Source organism: Mytilus californianus, unplaced genomic scaffold (assembly GCF_021869535.1).
Source record: "Mytilus californianus isolate M0D057914Y unplaced genomic scaffold, xbMytCali1.0.p SCAF_1, whole genome shotgun sequence".
Lineage (NCBI taxonomy): Eukaryota > Metazoa > Mollusca > Bivalvia > Mytilida > Mytilidae > Mytilus > Mytilus californianus.
Window position 1 is genome coordinate 78,839,266 of NW_026262581.1, and position 19,598 is coordinate 78,858,863.

At 31.5% G+C, this 19,598-nt stretch overlaps 1 protein-coding gene and 1 long non-coding RNA gene across 12 annotated transcripts in view; one reads left to right on the forward strand and one right to left on the reverse strand.

The window, feature by feature from the left end:
* LOC127708467 (single-stranded DNA-binding protein 3-like) overlaps positions 1–19,598 on the reverse strand; it is an 83,027-nt gene that overhangs the window by 31,471 nt on the left and 31,958 nt on the right. For 10 of the 11 annotated variants that reach the window (XM_052213409.1, XM_052213418.1, XM_052213400.1 and 7 more), the window contains exons 7-8: positions 18,464–18,550; positions 17,885–17,950 (exon numbers count right to left, since the gene is read on the reverse strand). In XM_052213409.1, the coding sequence (XP_052069369.1) occupies positions 17,885–17,950; positions 18,464–18,550 (153 nt within the window). The remainder of the gene's footprint in view (positions 1–17,884; positions 17,951–18,463; positions 18,551–19,598) is intronic. The other variant, XM_052213389.1, reaches the window with a different exon arrangement.
* Positions 107–18,720, forward strand: LOC127708861 (uncharacterized). The gene is made up of 3 exons (XR_007985409.1): positions 107–349; positions 16,599–16,670; positions 18,251–18,720. It is a non-coding gene; the product is annotated as an uncharacterized LOC127708861 (long non-coding RNA).

A 19,598-nucleotide genomic window follows, 5' to 3' on the forward strand; every position in this document is an offset into this window, starting at 1 on the left:
ACATAAAGCATATCAGGTTAAAACGTAGATTCATTATGTAGCTAGCCTGAAGGCAAGTTATTGTGCAGCATAATTGTGGCTAAATTTCATTTTACTTTTAACACAGGATTAACAAAACCAGCAGGGAATCAGTGACAGTATTCATTGGAGAAAGAAATTGTGTCTAAATTTTCTAAAGAGTGGAATTTCCTCTAAGCTGTGATAGTGTTCCTATTCTGAATATATATTCAATTCTAACAATGGAATTTGATTCGACTTGGATCTATATATATATCAGTAATGTAATAAACTGACAAAATGCTTTCAAGGATTACAATCGGAAGATCTAATGAGATAGGACGGCCTTCAGGTAAGACAATTTTTATTATCCTTTCAATGTAAAAGATGATGGGACAGAAAACCATCAAATTAATGAGACAACTTATATTCATAAGCAGCAAATAGGTAATGAAATTTTGCTGTTAAATGTACTGACAGAAGTGTCATCTTTTTTTCCCCATCTTGACACCACAATGCACTAATCAATTGATACAAATCAACTTATTGATTACTGTAACTATGTCACCTATGCAAGCTATGTATACATTTTCTAAATTTAAACCTCCTCATAGTAGCCAAATTTGTGTCAGGTAGGTATAAAAATAGCTGTTATATTATACAGATTCTCATCTATAGGGGCAAAGCAGAAAATCCTGTCAGATGTCACTGTTTAAATAGTTTTATTGACCTCTTGCCATAAATTCAGAAAGAGGAAAAGACAAAATTATCCTTTCATGTAACATTTTGTCATTTATGTTAAAGAATAAAATGATCAAGTAATTGTGAGAAACATTTTCATTGGACATAAGCTTAATAATTTGAGGTAACTGTTGCAGGAATTTCTATTGTTTGCCCCTATAAATCTATTGCTATATATATAATTGCAACTTAAATGACAAAACCTAATTCATTTGGATCCATCGATAATCTGGATATATTCACTGTATCCCATCACGAAACTGTCCTACGACAATGCCTTTAAAATTGATGCTGAAATTTTGATTGGGAAATCCAGTTTGCCCAATGTGGGTGTTTGTAAAAAAGTGCAATCCATCTGAGGTGTAGTTTTTATATTTACTTTTATAATTCATGCAACAAATCTTATATGAATGAAAAATGCATGCAAGATTTTTTTCCATATCTTCAGTTCGTAACAGCTCTTAGTGCTGCAGTTACTAAAATTCACAACTCTGTGTGGCCATTTTTCACTTGGGACTTGTTTGGGGTTACACTTTTTGAAAGTCTAATTACATTATAATCATTCTGACTAAACAAAGCCATAAAACTGTCATAGCTTGACATTAGCTTTAACTAGCTGTACTGAACTGCTTACCAAATACATCTTACAACTTGTTTACAAAGTACATTAAGTACTCTCATTAAGATATGTAATTACCACTAAACAAAGTCCTGTGGTTAATCTTCTTCATATCATAACAACAACTGGTGAATCCTGAGTGGGGTCCCATCCCAAATACATATTCATCCAAAATCATAATATACTGAGTTAAAATAAAGCCAACCCACTAATTCAAAGGATATCAAAGACCCTGGCCTTGCTTCTTTCATATGTGATTGAATTAACCACCAATTAGGCCAAGCCTATTGCATTATGCCAAAGATCTACAAAACAAAAATTTGGGGGAGGCGTATCATCCCCTATGTGCTGACAGCACCAGTTTCAAAATTTTTCTTTTGAAAAAAAAAAAATCAACCAGATAAACCCCCCCCTTTTTTTCCAATTAAATAAATCCAATATTCAGTATTGCCAATAACATTTTCAATTTATACTCATAGTTTGTCATGTTTCTAAACAGTTTCCTGATAATATTACTCCCTGGAGATTTGTTTAAATTAATTCTACCAAAACCCCATCATAAAATTCTATCATTTTTCAACTATTTTATCAATATTTTAAAACATTAGTGTACATTGGGTGTGTTTGATAACAACATTTGCCCAGAGATATGCATCATATTGAAATGCAAATTTTTCAATATTCAGCTTTGTTATCGCTATTTTAAAGCTTTAAATTACACATTTAAGATACTGTAAATTATAATAAACACTTTAATAGTTATATCACAATTCATCAATTAAATGTCAGTGGTAATGAATGGACTGATAAAGACTTCTAATAAGATAAAACATTTCACAAACTCATAGAACTTTGTTTTATGAGGGTAATGTTAAACATAAGAACCAGTGTAGGGTTCTGCCTCTGAATTCTTTTATGCAACTGTTGATAATGAAGATGACAAACGACCTAATGATGGCTCTATAGATCAAAATCATACTTCAAAAGCTTTCATATCCAGTCCAGCTGTTGCATAGCTTATTATGATGGATCTTTGCCTTTCCAAAGATTTGAAGAAGAAATATTGCTTTACTGATAAATATGTTTATGAATCCAGTTCACCCAGTAAAACTTGGTATTCATTATCTCTCATATACTGAATATGCATGTGATATTTGCTACTGGAAATTAAGCAACAAGTGTCCCTTTAATTTCAGTTCACATTGTTTTACAGCTTACACCTCAGAGCAGATCATGTCATTATGGATTTTTTTCAACTTGAACAGGAAGATCCTTATTGTCTTGAAAGTTTGGTTATTGCAGCTTTCCAAAAGTTACTCAAAGACTCTTGAAATTCTGATATCATGTCTATTGTCTGGGTATTCCTTGGTCAACCAAAAAGAGTTTTAAGAGCTCCTGTCATCATAAAAAGTGCACCTCGACCATAAAGCTCCAAAGGGACAAAAAGTAATTTTTCTTCATTATCATTTCGTTTTGTAGGCAACAGACTATAAAACCCACATAAAAGAACCATCTTCATCAATGTGTACCATAAAGTGCAGATCTAATGATTTATATCTGATTAACAAGACCCACATTAAAGGATAATTTTCCTCTATTATTAAAATATGTTGGAGCCTTATTTGTATTCATCATTATGTCTTGGGTAACTGGTACAAAAGACTAGTCTTTCTGTATTTTTTTCAATACTTTTTCTAATTAATTGTCCATGTCATAATTTCTATAATTTACATTCCAACCAACACTTTATACATGCACCTGACACAACAAGATGAATAAATTAAGTACTAAATCATAATTTTTTAATTTATTTTCAAAATACTATCTTCATATTTCCATACATACTGAAATTACATCCGCAGTGAATAATTAATGTAATTAAACTCATAATTCAATTTTTGTAAACTTGATCAAAATTTTTTGTTATACCATAAATTTTCTAATAAACACTACAACATAAATTTTTGTAAGCCTTGTATAAATTCTGCATACTGTATATCTTCCAATAAACACTCGACATAAAAATTTTGTAAACCTCTTAAAATAATTCTGTGAATAGTTTCTCCTCTAAAAACCATGAAAAAATGAAATATTATCCCCACTGAAAAAAGCAAGGATATATCATGTCCAAATATATTGTTTTTTTTGTTTTCACGACATTGACAAACCCATGACGGCACAATTTTATTGAAAAGCAAACTGTTTATGATTTTATAGAAAAAACAAAATTCTGAGCATTTCTGTAAAAATGTCTTTTGCAACTTGACCAAGAAAATTTTCCTAGACTGTTGTTAAAGCCAGAAAAACCATCCATATGAAAAGCACTAGTCTTCAAACTTAAAGTAACTGGGATCTTATTTTAAATTTGGCTTTGTATGTAAATTTAGCGCAAGACTTAAAAGACGGAATCTAAATCAACAGATCTGCCAACGTCTTAGGCACGTCTGTACTACATGTGCTATCTGTATTCTCTCTTGCTTTTCTTGCCTTCACACCTGTTCTTATTTTCCTCCCTAACCATTATCGTTAATTAAATGTTTAAATGTATCGTTTACACCTGGCAATCACTATTTTTTTTCCTTCCAAATTTGACATATATTGTAGATATAAGTGAACTGCAATCGAAGATATTTCCATCAGTCATTAACAACTACATCAAACTTTTGATAATTATTGCCAGGTATTTTACCCATCATCATTTTAACATTTGTTGCATGCCAGTAATTAACGAAAGTCGTAAAAAGTTAATTACAGGTACCACTGTAGATTTCAGGATTGTACAAAACTTATCTTTCAAGATGAGAAAAGATAGATTGTAAATTGTTCATTACGATTGGAATGAAAAAAAGTTTTGACTGAGTAACTTTGAAGTCAGTGGTAACAGAAAATATCAATTTTAATCTTTTCATTACAAACGGAAAGACGCTAAAAACTGTTTTGTTCCTAACTCTCTCTTAGAATTCAAATTAGTAATCTTCACAATTTCTTGATTAAGTTTCTTGTTTTGATAATTCTTTTATATCTTCTTACAAATAAAGAGTACATGTGTCAAATTATTTGAATTTCTCTGTCAAGTCCAAATTACATTATTGTGGGACTTCAGTTAACATAGTTTCCATTCCCTTTAATGTAACATAAGCACTTGAAATAACTGAACTAAGTAGGTTAACATTCTCAGCTGTATAATTTGTGGAATCTAACCCAGTTAGTACAGATATTACTTTTGTGACTTGAAGCAGTATTATTTTTCTAGTATTCGTTTTCAGAAGGCATTCAATTTTTCTCCATACGTACCCGACCTTAAAAATAAAATAAAAAATTCCCATATGACCTAAAAATTGTTCCAATCTGGGTGAATTAAAACCCTTCAAATTTTGACTTCATGACCTAACTAGTCTGTATGTCTCCTTTCTAAGTTTCTCAGGTTTTATTTCTCCTATCTGTAACCAAAAGCAGTAAATATTTCTCCTGCGACTCCAAGAAGATGGTACTTCTCCTTAAATTCCCTAAAGCATTTCATATTTGCAGTTTTAAGTAACTGACCTAAAAAGTAAAATTTTCCTGTCAGATCTCAAGCAGTTCAACTTTTTTTCTTCTGTATACCTTAAAAGCATTGCAGCTCTAGCATATTACATAGTCTTTTATATTCTCCTTTCTAACCCATGTAGTAGTTCAGTTGTCTACTTATTATAAGTGGATCAGTTTTTCTATTTTGTCATGTTTGTGTTATGTTCTATTCCGTAATACATGCATTCCCTAGTCGTCAAAGTCAATCATAACTTCTTTGACAACTTAAATTGTATTTATCAAAGATTTTCTTTGTGACACACATGTAAAGCAGACAAGACTTGTTTTACATATAAACAAGAGTTAAGATAGTCAAGGTGCAGGATTTTCTCACTGTGTTGAAGACCCAATGATGGCCTTGGGCTGTTTTCTGCTCTTTGGTCTGGTTGTCGTCTCTTTGACACATTCCCCGTTTCCATTCTCAATTTTAAGATCTCTCTCGAGTGGCATGTCAGTAGTCCTGCCCTTTTTTCTTTCCATAATCCTAATAGTTCACATCTCTCTCCAATGCAATCTATTGTAGTTCAGAATCTTTTCTTTATGCAATAGCAATCAGTTCCTGATATATCTCTGATGAGATCTCAAGCTGTTTTACTGTTCTAATTACTACTGTTTGTTATGGCAGAACTATTTCTCTTTCATTTAATTTCAAATCAATATTCATAAAGGTAAAAAAGACATTCTAGATTAATCTTGCACATGCATTTCAGCCTTTTAAAGCTGGAATAATAAAATTAAAAAGTCACTTGTAAGTTAAGGCAGCCTTGATTTCTTTCTCAAGCGGGATTAAACAAATCAGGCCTCTGGCTTATGTGATTTAAAAAAGAAATGCTTCTTAGTATTAAAGCTGACGTTATCTCATGGTTTTGTGTGATTTGAAGCAGAACTTCTGTTTTTGTGGGATGTAAGCAGCATTACTTCTGGTTTTGTAGGATGTAAGCAGCATTACTTCTGGTTTTGTGGGATGCAAGGCAGCATTACATCTGGTTTTGTGGGATGTAAGCAGCATTATTTCTAGTTTTGTGGGATGTAAGCATCATTTCTTCTGGTTTTGTGGGATGCAAGCCAGCATTACATCTGGCTTTGTGGGATGCAAGACAGCATTACATCTGGTTTTGTGGGATGCAAGGCAGCATTACATCTGATTTTGTGGGATGCAAGGCAGCATTACATCTGGTTATGAGGGATATCATTGGCAGAACTATTTACAGCATCATACAACCTATTGCATTACTACATCTGGTTTGTGAGATCCAAAGCAGTACTACACCAAGTTTTATGTCATATAATATGGAAGCACTTTCTTCTTTGTTTCTTTTAGTAATCTTATATATATATTATAGACAGTACTACATCTTGTTTTGCCTGATCGAAAGGAGTATAATAACTTTCTTTGATTGTAGCAAATGCTAATTTATGTGTTATTACGTAATGTGTAGTTTGTTAGTCTGAGATTTCTCTGATGTTTGGACGACCTTTTTGGGTGTTGCTGGGGCCCTAGAAGTTTGAACGCATTGTTTTGACATTTTAATGTCTTTCTGAGGTGTTGCTGGGTCAATGGGACACACTTCCCATAGCCCATGCAAGTACCTAAAAGCTGTCAAACCTCAGATGAATCTTGGGACTATGATTTCTTGTCATCCAAACCAGTACTATTTGTGGTTTTGTGCATCCTTGACAATACTTCATACTTTGTGTGATGTGGGGCAGAACTTCTTGTTTTGTGCATATTATTACATCATCTTTTGTATGATGTTATGCAACATTGCTTATTGTTTTGTACCAAATTATTCCATTGTGTCAGTTGAGCCAATACAGATTGTTTTTTTATGTGATCAAATTTTGCTTATATTTAACATTAAGTTGACCTAAACAACTTCATATACTTGTCTTTAAGTGATCTTTGGCAGTATAGATTGGTATGAGCCTTGTATGATGGAGGCGCAATAAACAATCTATCTTTGGGTCATTAAGGAACACCAATTTTGTTAACGTTATTTATAATGTTACAGTATAGATTTTTGCTAAATCTGATCATTTTCAGCAGTTCATATTCTTAGGATGGGACAACTACAACTGTTTTAAGTGTCTACAGTATGAAAGAACCAACTCGTTCCTTCAATAATTATACTTGCAAAAACTTAATTCTACAGTTCTACCACTGAAACAAAGTCCGCCTTAAGCAATTTTCTGTTGACAAGACACCTTTATTTTAAATTACTCTTTCTTTATGCCAATTTCAAATTAAATTGCTTTGTGTGTTTTTACATTACTTTGTTGCATAACCCCAAGTTGACTGCAAATGTGCAGACTTTATTTACACCAGGTACAGCTTTAAAAGAAATATCAGTTAAGGTTTAAATTCCTTTGAGGTTTTGGATTTAAGCAATCTTTTGAAGATATTTATGTACAATGATTGCAGAGTTTTATTATGTAGATAATGATAAAGTCAACATAATATTGCAATTTAACTGATACATTTCTAGGTGCATTGTTCACCCACACAGCATGATATGAGCATAATCAATTACCCGCTCATTTTAGGCACTTTGGCTCTTCTGAAGAGGATCTCAGACTGCCTCTGATATATTTATATATGAAACTTTTTCAACTGCTGAATACTTTCTGTCAAATAAAAAATGAGTCCCAACTTTTTCTAAATTGAAGTCAGATGCATCTTTGTTTCAAAATTGTTAGTCACTTTCTTAAATGTTACAGTGAATAATTACCATGAAATTCAACACACTGAATACTGTGATAATTGCCTCCTTATTAAAGGTTGGGGCAAGAGAACACCACTTATCACACAGAAATATTGTCTTTTATATGAATTTTTATGGTTGGGTGGATATGGATTTTGTTCAAATCAGCAAGTGTGCATTTTCAATCAGATTATATGTAAAATTATGCCTTGCATTGGAAGATATTTTGGATGTAAATTTCAATAAACCTTATCATTATGGGTTTTGCTCATTGTCGAAGGCAGCATAGCGAACTGTAGTTGCTTTAATACCACATCATTAAGACTCTAGTGGATTGGTGTGACTGTCTCATTTGCAATCATACCACATCTCTGTATTTTATATTAGCATCAAAGCTTTTCTATGACTTGTTTGACAGTTTCTTTCTGTTTTGCCCAAGAAAACATGTATTGTCTAACTGCGACTTACTATTTCTATTTTCATTCTTAAAACTATGACCCTTTTAACCTCCAAGTCCTGTTCTATTCAAATACTCACATCTTTACTTAAATGTAAGAAACAAGAGAGTAGTTTTCCTTTAACATTATCTTTATACAGTATATAATACAATAATCTATCGTCATAAACACTACCGTAATCTTTTGACAGATGATTCTCTTGAGAATTTAAGTCGCCTTTTGTTCTTGACGGGGATTGAAATGTATACCAAATAGTACAGCTCGATTATTTTCACAAACTTTATTTTGAAGTATATGAATTAAGTACATTCAGTCAAATTCTCATGTGCTCTATCTTGCACAATTTGTATATTCAAAATAGATTTACCAGTTTTGTAGATCAGTAAACTTCTAATGCCACTTGTTTAATGAATAATTCAAATCTATAAACAAATTTAGGGTAAATATGTCCTAGTGTTTTGAATTTTTGACAATAATTACACATTATATGAAGTATCCTGAATTTTGATAGCTGGTGTATTTTTGCATTTTTTTCATCAGGTTACTTTTGATCATATTTCACCATGGCCCAGGTTTTTTTTAAATTGATAAATCTTTTACTACCCTTTTAACCATGGAATTTGTCAAGACTTGTATCTTTATTTTTTTCACCTTTCAGAGATGCTGGAAAATTTGTGCGCTTTATTGACTACAGATAGTCAAAGAATAACTGAATGCTTAAAACTAAACCATCTCTATTGATATTTGTGAAATTAAACAGATATATTATGTTCAGGATTTTTACAGATATCACTTTTGAGAAGAAATTTTCTTCACCTAGAGCCTTTGAAAATTTTATCTTCTCCAGTCTGGTATTTTTCACTAATATCCCTCCTGAACATAATTTATCTGTTCACTAGACCAAATTTCTCTATTGTACAAAGCATTACAGCTTATGATATAGGTTACATCCTACTTTACTGAAGGGTGCACTCAATTCACTGTTGTGTGAATAGTTTGCCAGATTTGGCAAACATCAGTTAACTCTTGCAACCAAAGAGTCGACCACTTGATGCTCCAAGAAGCCTGTTTGTTGAGCTAAATATGGTGCTCAACATTCATAAATTTGCTTGTTTGACCATTTTTATATCTTTGATTTTATCTGTTTTGAGAAGAAATTTTCTATATTTTTGACATTTAAAAGAGATAGAAACAATTGTTAAGTTTTGTTTCCTGTAGTTTTCGCTGTTGGGAAGTAAAAGTTTTCAAGTTAAATCCTTTGAATTTTTGTTTATGAGTTACCCCAGTATTAATTTTTTTTATTTTTTTGATGTGTTACCTGTAACAAAAAAGTCAATGTTAATCAATCAAAAGGAAATGGTCCAAGCATAAGATATGAGAACCATATTAATCCAAGCACTTTAAGCAATTTCCTAAGCTCTACATCCCAAAGGAACAGACTTTTCTCATATCAATAAGAATTCTGTTTACGCTTCAGGTCTTTAATTTACTTTAGTTGCAAACTTCAGTTAAGCTTATAAAAAAAAATGTATTGTTTACTTATTGAGGGGTGATTGACCCTTAGTAATTTAGATTATAAGTTGTGACTTATTGCCAATACTACTATGAAAATTTAGACACTGGACAAAAATACTTGCACAGTGGGGATACAGCCAAACCAAACATTTTTCCTTCCCTAAAGGCACTTGTTTATAAAGTATTTTTTGAAATTTTCCAACGTTGTATTTCAATTTGACTCACAGATTTTAGTTACGGAGTCAGTGGTAAATGAATCAATTACTAGACTGCTCAAAACTATGAAGTTTCCCAAGTAGAATTTGTCATGCAAAAAGAGATAATCTAATTACCAAAACCCAACAAATTTTCAGAAAGATAATAGATTGCATTAACATGTCATAAGCATAGACTAGGGCTGATGTCTTCTGCAAATGGGTTAGTGTTTGGTTTTAAATGATCACAGGTTGATATATGGCCACTTCCACAGATATGCAGATATATCATGCCCTTTAATTGATTGTTGGTGTTTAAAGCCATTTTCTGCACTATTGGCTATATCCTGGCAGTGAGTTTGTATCGGCGAAGGAAGCCGGACTGCCCAGAGGGAACCACAAACCCTCAGTTCGATCTCATAACCTAAAGTGTTGACATGCTAGTAATACAGATGAACTACCAAGACCACTCTGTGTATAAGGCCCTTTAACCAAAGTAATTTTTGATTGGACACAAAATGCCTTTCAGTTTTAGGTGGCTTTTTTTCAAATATTCATAGAAATATGGATTGCTATAAATATTCCATAAATTAATTTAAAAATAGTAACATCAGCATCGAAAAGCAATTCTATAATCTATTTTTCCATGATAAATTTTTTTTTACAAATATTTTCCAATATGGACACCATGGGAATGTTACAATCTTGAAAAAAAAAATGCTTTGAAAATATCTAGTGAAATATGAACATTTATCCTATAGCCAGCTGGCTAAGTCGAAGATTCAAGCAAGCTTTAAATTAGGACTTTTATCTTTTTAACATCCTGCAGCTGTTACCCTGCAAGAAATTAAGTGTTAACATTCAAAAGTTAACATTCAATTTGAGCAGACGTCTGCAAAAAAATGGTCAAATCTCTATGTAAAAATAACACATCATGAAGTCTCAAATGAGATTCAAAATGTATACAGGTATGTCACAATGATCAATACTGATTTCTGATTCAACAATAATTGAAGTGAATAGATGAATTAAACATGTTAAGTAGCTTGTCAAGAAAACGGAAAGCGTCTAACCAAGCATGTATTGCAAATTAAACTTTTGGCCTCCAATGTATGTGCCATCATTCATCAAAGAAAAATCCAGTCCTGAATCTAAACCCTTGCATCCATAAACATTCTTTCCAATATAACTACACACAGATCCCTTTCAAGTTTCACATCCAATTAATTTTCTTTTCCCTAAGAGCATGGATAAAGTCGTTTTTCAATAAAATATAAAAGAAACCTAGTGTAATATTTATGATATAATAAACCCATATCTTCAGACGACTTTTTTGAAAGAAACTTAATGTTCCTTGGTTGCTATGAATTTTCTATATGATGGTTTTGACAAAAAATACAAGATTTATTTGTTCTTGATATAAATTTCATTTCTGTCTGTTGTCACATGGTATAGCAATTTACATACAGCTTTCATGATTTGTAATCCTAGCACACATCTAAGCAAAAATTGATATTATGAATCTTAATAGAAACCAAAATGATTTGTGGTTGGATTTATATCTGCCAAAATTAAGCACTTTAAGTAAAACATCTTCTCAAATTGAGAAGTGTTCATCAAATGATCATTTCTCTGTTTGTCTGACAACAACACTTATTTATAAATGTAGGCATAGATCCAGAAACTTTCAAAGGGGGAGCTAGAGATTTCTATTTTGGAGATTCTAAGATTTCTGTGTGATTGAAAAGAATATCTAAAGGAGGAGGGTTGGAATGCCCTAGGATTTAAACATTAAACTTTTCATCCAAATTATTATCTTATTTCTGCTGCAAGGAAGATATTTTATCTTTATTCACATAATAGAAAGTAACAATACATATACTATTCCTCTAAATTGCATAGAGTCCAAATGACAAAAACTTAGTCTAACTTTATGACAGAAATTACATCTTTGATGTTTAATTTTCTAGTGGCCTTGACCGTTGACCCATACTTGATTAAAAGTATCGTTCAGTTGACCTGACTTCTACGGAGTCCAAATGACATGTAATTTCTTAACCAAACTTTCCGCCAAGGTGTTAATGTTCAACTATCTTGTGACCTTGAAATTTGACTACTAATCAATCAAAATCTTTAGTCCCTATACTGGACTGTTGATCTTAAACTAGATTGTGACCTTGACCCAAACCACCTTGTGACCTTGAACTTTTTGACTCTCATTGATTAAAATCTTTACTTCCAAGACTTGAAAAATAGATTAATTACTGTAAGGGTTTGTAATACATTTTTTTTTCTCTCCAAATTTAAAAAAAGTGACTTGTTTATTACAGCAAAGAGTTTTTCTGTTAAATATCTACATTGCTGGATTACTAAAGATAGTAACTTGTATTGTGGGATTACACACCCTTAAGCATCTCCACATTTCTCTTGTATTCAAGGGAAATCAAATATTTTGTTCACAACTACTTACTAAACCTCCATCATAAACACCAGATTAGATCATAACTACCAATTGCCCTCATGTAAATAATTAACTAGTAACAAAGTTATCAAACCCTTTAACTTCAAACAAACCATGCAACATAACAATGACTGCATGGAAATTTACTTTTAACAAGAACAAATACATTTTCTGACCAATTTAATAATTCCATTTCCTTCTTCCCTGACAACAAAACTATTTCAAAAGATAATTAATCTCTTTAAATGGCATGCATGCAATATTTAAAACTAATAATGCATTTGTTTGTGATAAACTAGCATTTCATAAAATTTAGAAGAATGTACACCATGTTCTTCGCAAATCTCTTAAGAATTTGATTTAACAAGGTGTTGAACCTAGGATCCTTCACTAGAAAAAAAATCTATTGGATCTTCATTATTTTGACAGCCTTTCCTATGATCTGATATGGCTTAATGACATTTGATATAGGAAAAAAGATCTTAGATCATACATCATTCTTCAAATCAAATTTTTCCTAATCCCAATATACATATTACAGCACAAGATTATCATCAACAGCAAAAAGCAAACCATACTACAATTAAAACCCCAAAATCCACTGGCTTAGAAAAAATCATCATTCCATTTCAAAATATAATTTTAATTCTTTTACGGACAGACATATAATACACAATAGTTACCTCATACTGTGGATTCATTATTATTCGTTGGATACCAATTTTCGTGGGTTTCGTGGGTACAGACCAACCACGAATTCAAATGATCAACGAATAAAAGATTTATGTTGGCTTTATATGCAGTGATTGGCAAAACCACGAAATCTGATATCGACGTAAACGCAACTTTTTATCAATCCACGAAAATTGGTACCCACGAAAATAAATGAATCCACAGTAACCATCAAGTAGTATGAAAGGTAAACATTTGTGCAATTTTGGCGGTTTTTTTTTTTGTCTGCCTATGAGAAATAGAGTCTCAAGCAAAGCCATATAAGTACTACAATCCCCTTTCTTCTTCCAAACTGCTTGTGTAATTTTCTAGCTTGAGTAGGAATGCCAGACCAATACCATTATGATGCACTAATGACAAAAGCTACTTTTCTAATCAGACTATGGCCATTTTGTGATCAATTACAGGTAAAGGTTTGACATCTAAGGTTTTAACAACAGGAACTCCATTTCCTTTGTGTTCTGGTTATACAATAAATCCAGGACCATATGCAGATGGGCTGTCATGTAAACTTTAATTGGACAAACTACCTCCTCCACAAACTGTATGCATAGTAATTGATTCCACAATAATCTATAAATATTGGCAAAACAAGCACTTGTTGGCAACTGTTATTTGATATCAAGTCTCATGCATGGTCTAGAGAGCAAAAATTGTGCAACAAGTTGTCTAAGTGCTTACTCTAATCATCTACTAAGTTTTGGTGTTTGTTGATGTCATATAAACTTGAATATACCTAGAGTACAAACAGATATGTAACTTGACAAGACTTTCTCAATAGGGCACTCAGACGTAACTTCACATCCAAGACAAAATTTCAAACTATACTTGCAACACAAAAACTCTAAATGAAAAGCAACAATCATCAATATGTTATAAACCACAAATTAATCCTATCTTCTTGATTTTTCAAACAAAGTGTCTACTAGATAAATTTAACTTGTTGCCTTGACCTTGATATTGACATTCCAATAATTGAACCAGTCTGTGACATTGACCTTGTGGGTATTTGCTTTTAAATCCTGTTAAGAACACTTATTTCAAGGACCATGGACAGTCATACTCTTTGCTGGCTAAAGACCCAAGAAACAAAGCTCCATAGGGTTCAATGAATGATCTGTTATAAATTTTGAGCATGAGAGTTCAAGAGGAAATTTTTCCAAGTATTGATGCCATTTCATGGGCAAATCCAGGGGCTGGTCAAAGCCAAATAGTTGTGTTTACTTTTTACTTTTTTTCAGATTTTTGACTGCTTTCCTGTTTTCAATGGGAAATTGCTGCATCTGCATCTGCGTTCAAACTCAAATTATTATGTTATGTTTCAGTTTGTATCTTAATATTCAGACTATCAACTTGACTTTTAATTAGGGCATTCTAACATAGTGGCTACAAAACTCATCATGAATCCAGAAAATTACTGTCCTAGATATTTCATTTTCCAATGAGATTAAACCATGCAACTTATAAAAACTAACTCAATTTAATTCTGTAAATTTACTGACAAATTTACCACCAGCCTAAACATGTAAGTTGTAACCAAGGTTTATGAGCATATCTTTGAATGATAACAACCCATCCTTACCAATTCAAAATAATTAACCATTCTACTCTCAAAATTCAATCATAATGGATAAATAAAAGTAATTGACATTATGTAATCAAATATGAAGACTCAACAACTCAAGTTCAAAATATCAACTTAAACGAGATGCAGTTAGCTTTAAAGCTGATGGATCCCATATACTATCTTTCAAATATCTGATTTTTTTGCTTGACTTAAGTCCTATCATTCAAAAGACAGATAATTCTAGTCAAGATGTCATCTTCATTCATTAATATCAGATTAATAAAATCTTTTGATGTGTTCATACATTTTTCTTGGTCTTCCTTTTATACTGAGAACCTATAGATTTGCCATTAATAGCATTACACAGGTCCAATTATTTTTTCAAATGGATTTTCTTTCAAGTTTTGTGGAAAAGTTCTTATTACTTTAAATAAAGATTATTTCCTCACTGTCAGAGCTGTTAAATCTGCTAGGATTCTACTTCAAAGACCTTTACAAAAAGATGTAATTAGTTCATACAACTTAAATCTAAGTGCTACAAAGCAATGCAATGTCTTTTTGATGTAACTTCAATTACAAGCCATGTTGTAGTCTCCATAAACGAATACTTGACAAGACCTGATATCAAACTCAACTAAATGCTATTTTATTACCATTATCATGCATTAATATTTACTCAATAGTAATATATCTAAGTGAATTTATATGTAGTCTAAGTGTATTTTGAAATCACAGTTCTCTCTCCCTATCTACCTCTATAATTAACAAAACAGTTTTATGTTCACATATTGAAATATAAATTATTACTATTCATATCAATTCAATTCTGTTAAAACCAGATCATTTTGTCTTGACAGGTACTCAATTTATAGTTGCAAACAAAAATTGGCTGATATTGATGTGTTACATGCATGTCTTTATGTGTTGTTTTTGTTGTTGTTCTCATTGACATCTTTTATTCATATGATGTGTCATGGTTGAGATTTTATATTCCAGTTCTGTTTCATGTTTTGCATGAATCCCATTCCAATATATCAAATGTTCACATCCATTTTATATGCCTATATTTTTAACACTGTCCTTGAATCCATAAAGATTGATGGCTCTTAGTGCTACTGTCATTAGTCAGTCAAGACTGTCCATTTCAGTTGCTTTAAAAGTGATTTTGATGAAAAGTTAACATTAAATATGGGTTGAATTTCAGTATGAAAGTTATATGTTTGACTCAAGAGATGCACAATTCTTCAAAATATTCCAGGAACAATCAGGTTGCTCTTGTGAGGTGACATCATCTAAGTTTCTGCTGAGGTCTTTTATTTCAAAGATTGCAACAAAATTTGTATAATTAGAATGAAAATCTTGTTTGAAAACTATTAATGACATTGGGATAGTACTTAATTTTTACCTTTCTGCGTGTGGTTTCTGCAGATTGTTTATACAGACTTTTTAAAGCTTCATGAGACAGACAGTAGAAGTCTATTAGATATTCATATGCTGTATGTTCATTCATATTCACAAAAACATCATTTTTCAAGACATAAAACAATATAACAAACTCATTATGATATTTTTTATTTTATTTCATACATATTCATTATGATCTGTAATAATAAAATAATAAAACTGAGACAATAAAAAACAATATTGAATCAGGATCCACCAGGAATTAGACATATTGTGATACATATATCAAGTGAATGGATCAATAATGGGCTACCAAACCTTCAGAAAATTCTTTACTTTGCAATTAGTGTGAAAGATTTCTCTGTATAAAACCTATTTGGTTGATAAATGAGATCAAAGGATTGTAAATGTACAATAAATAACTAGATGATTCGGTTATTAAAAACCTTCCACTGAATTCTATTGACATTACATGCAAACTTGAGGATAAAAGACTGAAAATTCAATACCACCTGTCAAACTCAATTAGATCAAAAGGCTTAACTTTGTAACAATATAGCTCCTGTGAAATCTTATAGGCAATCTCAATGCATATAATGCTGTCAGATGAGATGATGGAAATTATTTTCTTATATTTTCAGGAATATGAAGAGGATATATTCTGGAATATGAAAAGGATATTTTCTGGATCCATTTACAAATACGAAAGAAAGGTAAATTATTATTCCATATTATAATATAAGGCTAATTTTTCTTTTTTTATCATATTTATATATATATTTATATCAACCCTTGTGGTAAAGTCAAATGTACTTTAAGTGAATTCTATGGTATTAAATACAACTGATAAATTATAATAACTTACCTCCCTTCTCAATAATGATTAAGGTATACAGAGTTGCCTCCCCTTTTAAATATGTTATAGGTTGACTGGAGTAGCCTCCCATGGTGTTAGAATTTATCAACTATGATGTTAAATTTTAGTAAACTACCACAACAATGATACATTTCCACACAAAGCAAAAAGCAATTGTTAAAATTTTAAAGAAGATTACAAGAAGAAAGGAATGTAAAATGTGAAAACAAAACAAAAATTCATAAATAGTAATTATTTTGTGTATTTCTTGGTATTTTCAAGTGCACCTTGTCTCCAGTATGTCTGGTGGTATAGGTAAGATGACTTGAATTTTAGACATATATAATAATTTAGAATTTTTAATAATTAACAAAATAAAATGTCAATCCAAAAAAAAAACAAACATTAGATGCTTATTGCAAGTGAAAGAAATTATAAACAGAATGGTATGACTATTTTTTTCAAGATCTACATAAGGAATAAGCATGAATAGTAAAATAGGCAGTGAAGCTACATGTAAGTTGCAGCTTTACCACAAATCAATTTTACAAAATATGGAGTAATTTCAAAATTGTGGTGTTTCCAAGGACTTCAGATAACTGGTCCACTAAGTATCAACAACCTTTTGCAGCCAGGTGCAGTGGTCAAAGTAAACATGAAAATTCTATCATTGGTACCCATAAGTTCATATTGGTCAAAAGTGACGACTAAGTCTATTTTATAACAGACTTATGTGCAAATACAAAAATGTATGTAACACTCAGTCCTTTTCAAAATTGATAGTGTTTTAACCAATGTTGACCGGATATCATAATTGGATGGTATTTTCCTATCTTTTTTTTTGACAGCATCTGGTACATATATCCATAGATGTTCCTCATTAAACCACTAAACCACAAGCTTTTCCACTTTAAGTGCTGTATCTGATAGCTGCAACCCTTTTTAATTTTTGTAAAACTGATTTGTCATAAAACGCAACTCACACTTCACTGCTTGTAAGATGAGAGAAGAGGCAACAACAAGATGTGACAACACTGATGTATAGAAATGTATACATTGTTGTTTACTCACTTGATTTGGCCCCATCATAGGGGGGTGAGGAGGCTGTGAATGGGGGGACGGCTGTGATGCTGGCGGCTACCAATACAAGGGACCAACATTATTTGATGGTGCTTTAGTGCAAGTTTAGTGCAGTCAATTTTAAGGCAATACAATGTCACATGGAATTAATCAAATTTCTATTTTATGCAAGTCCCTAGTACAAATGTACTTATAAAGCCCAATGTAAGTTTCTTATTTAGTATTACTGAAAACTTCCACCGTTATCATATTATCACACACAAACACACTGTCACACTTATAAGATAATTGCTATGAAATTATATAAATTCTTATTTTTCAAGATAAAAAGCTTATTTTTTTATTTTGTTTGAACAGGAATTCAGCACAGACCAAGATTATGGAATTTGCATACAAAGGGAGTTAACACCATCACAAAATGTTAATACATATAACAAGGAAAGCAGAGTTGTCTCCCATGCCATATTATTCAGCTTATGTTAAATGGGATTTCTTGATGAAATGATGGATGAAATTTGTGTTTATCAAATGTGTTTTATCAAAAAAGAATGGAAGAAGAAAAATACTTACAGGGAAAAAACCAGGAGGCATTGGCCCCCCTGGTGGCATTCCATCCTGTGGGGGCATTTGTCCTAAAGGACTTTGTGCTGCTGGATTCTGAAAAGAGATAAAACAAAAAATGTAATAACATTAAAAGAGGGATATATTAAGGATAATATATATTTGATAAAAGAAAACAACCTGAGGTTGAAAGGATTATTACTCCTGAAGGAAATAATGTGATTTCTCTTATGTTGTAATCTGAAAATTAAAAGAATGCAGCTATGTCTAAACTTCTTGCTTATGCCATGAAATGTACATCTCATAGAAAGTGACAAATTCAACTATTTTTTATTAAGTCTATTCTGCATATATTCAGCAACCATTTCAATTTGTTAGCTAAACCCAGTGATAAGCAATAAAGCAAATGTCTCCGGAATTTAGCCTATTGGATCATCTCCTTAAAACAGTAAGCACACATAATAAAAGGTTAAAGACACATGCATTTTTGTCATGATTTAAATGATTTCTTTAAATCACAACCCTTTCATCTGGATGAAAAGAAATGTTATGAGAATATTCTACCATGTCCTGTTGATTACAATATTCATCCACTCAAAATGGTAAAATCATCAGTTAATGTTACATTTAAGTTTCAAAATTGAACTACCAAGAGTGGATAAATATTGTAGTTAAATGGGTAATGTGGTAGAATCTGTTTTCTCTGCTGATCAAATGGAAAATGCTAAGTGCAATATTCCGAATATGGTGGGAAATTACACAAAAGAAATAAAATTAACAAATGGTGTATCAAGATTTATCAAATAGTCCAGAACCGATTTTATATGCATACAGAAATCAAGAAAACTTTCATATGCAATGTATAAATTTCCTGAATCTCCTAAAATCCATATGCATGTCCAACTTAATTTATGAATTGTCAAGGTTGTTTTTTTGGGTTGTTAAATATGAAATGAAGCACTAGCTGATCTCTGTTTAAAACACCTCCTTTCCTATTTTTTTTAAAGATAAGTTAGTTATTCTCATTTGAATGCATGTTGAACCATGATATTGAAAAAAAAATATGTCTTTTTTGATAGGATTATTGACAAAGACCAAAAAAAAACTCTTTTGAATCACACAAATTTCTGTTTTGGTAACAATT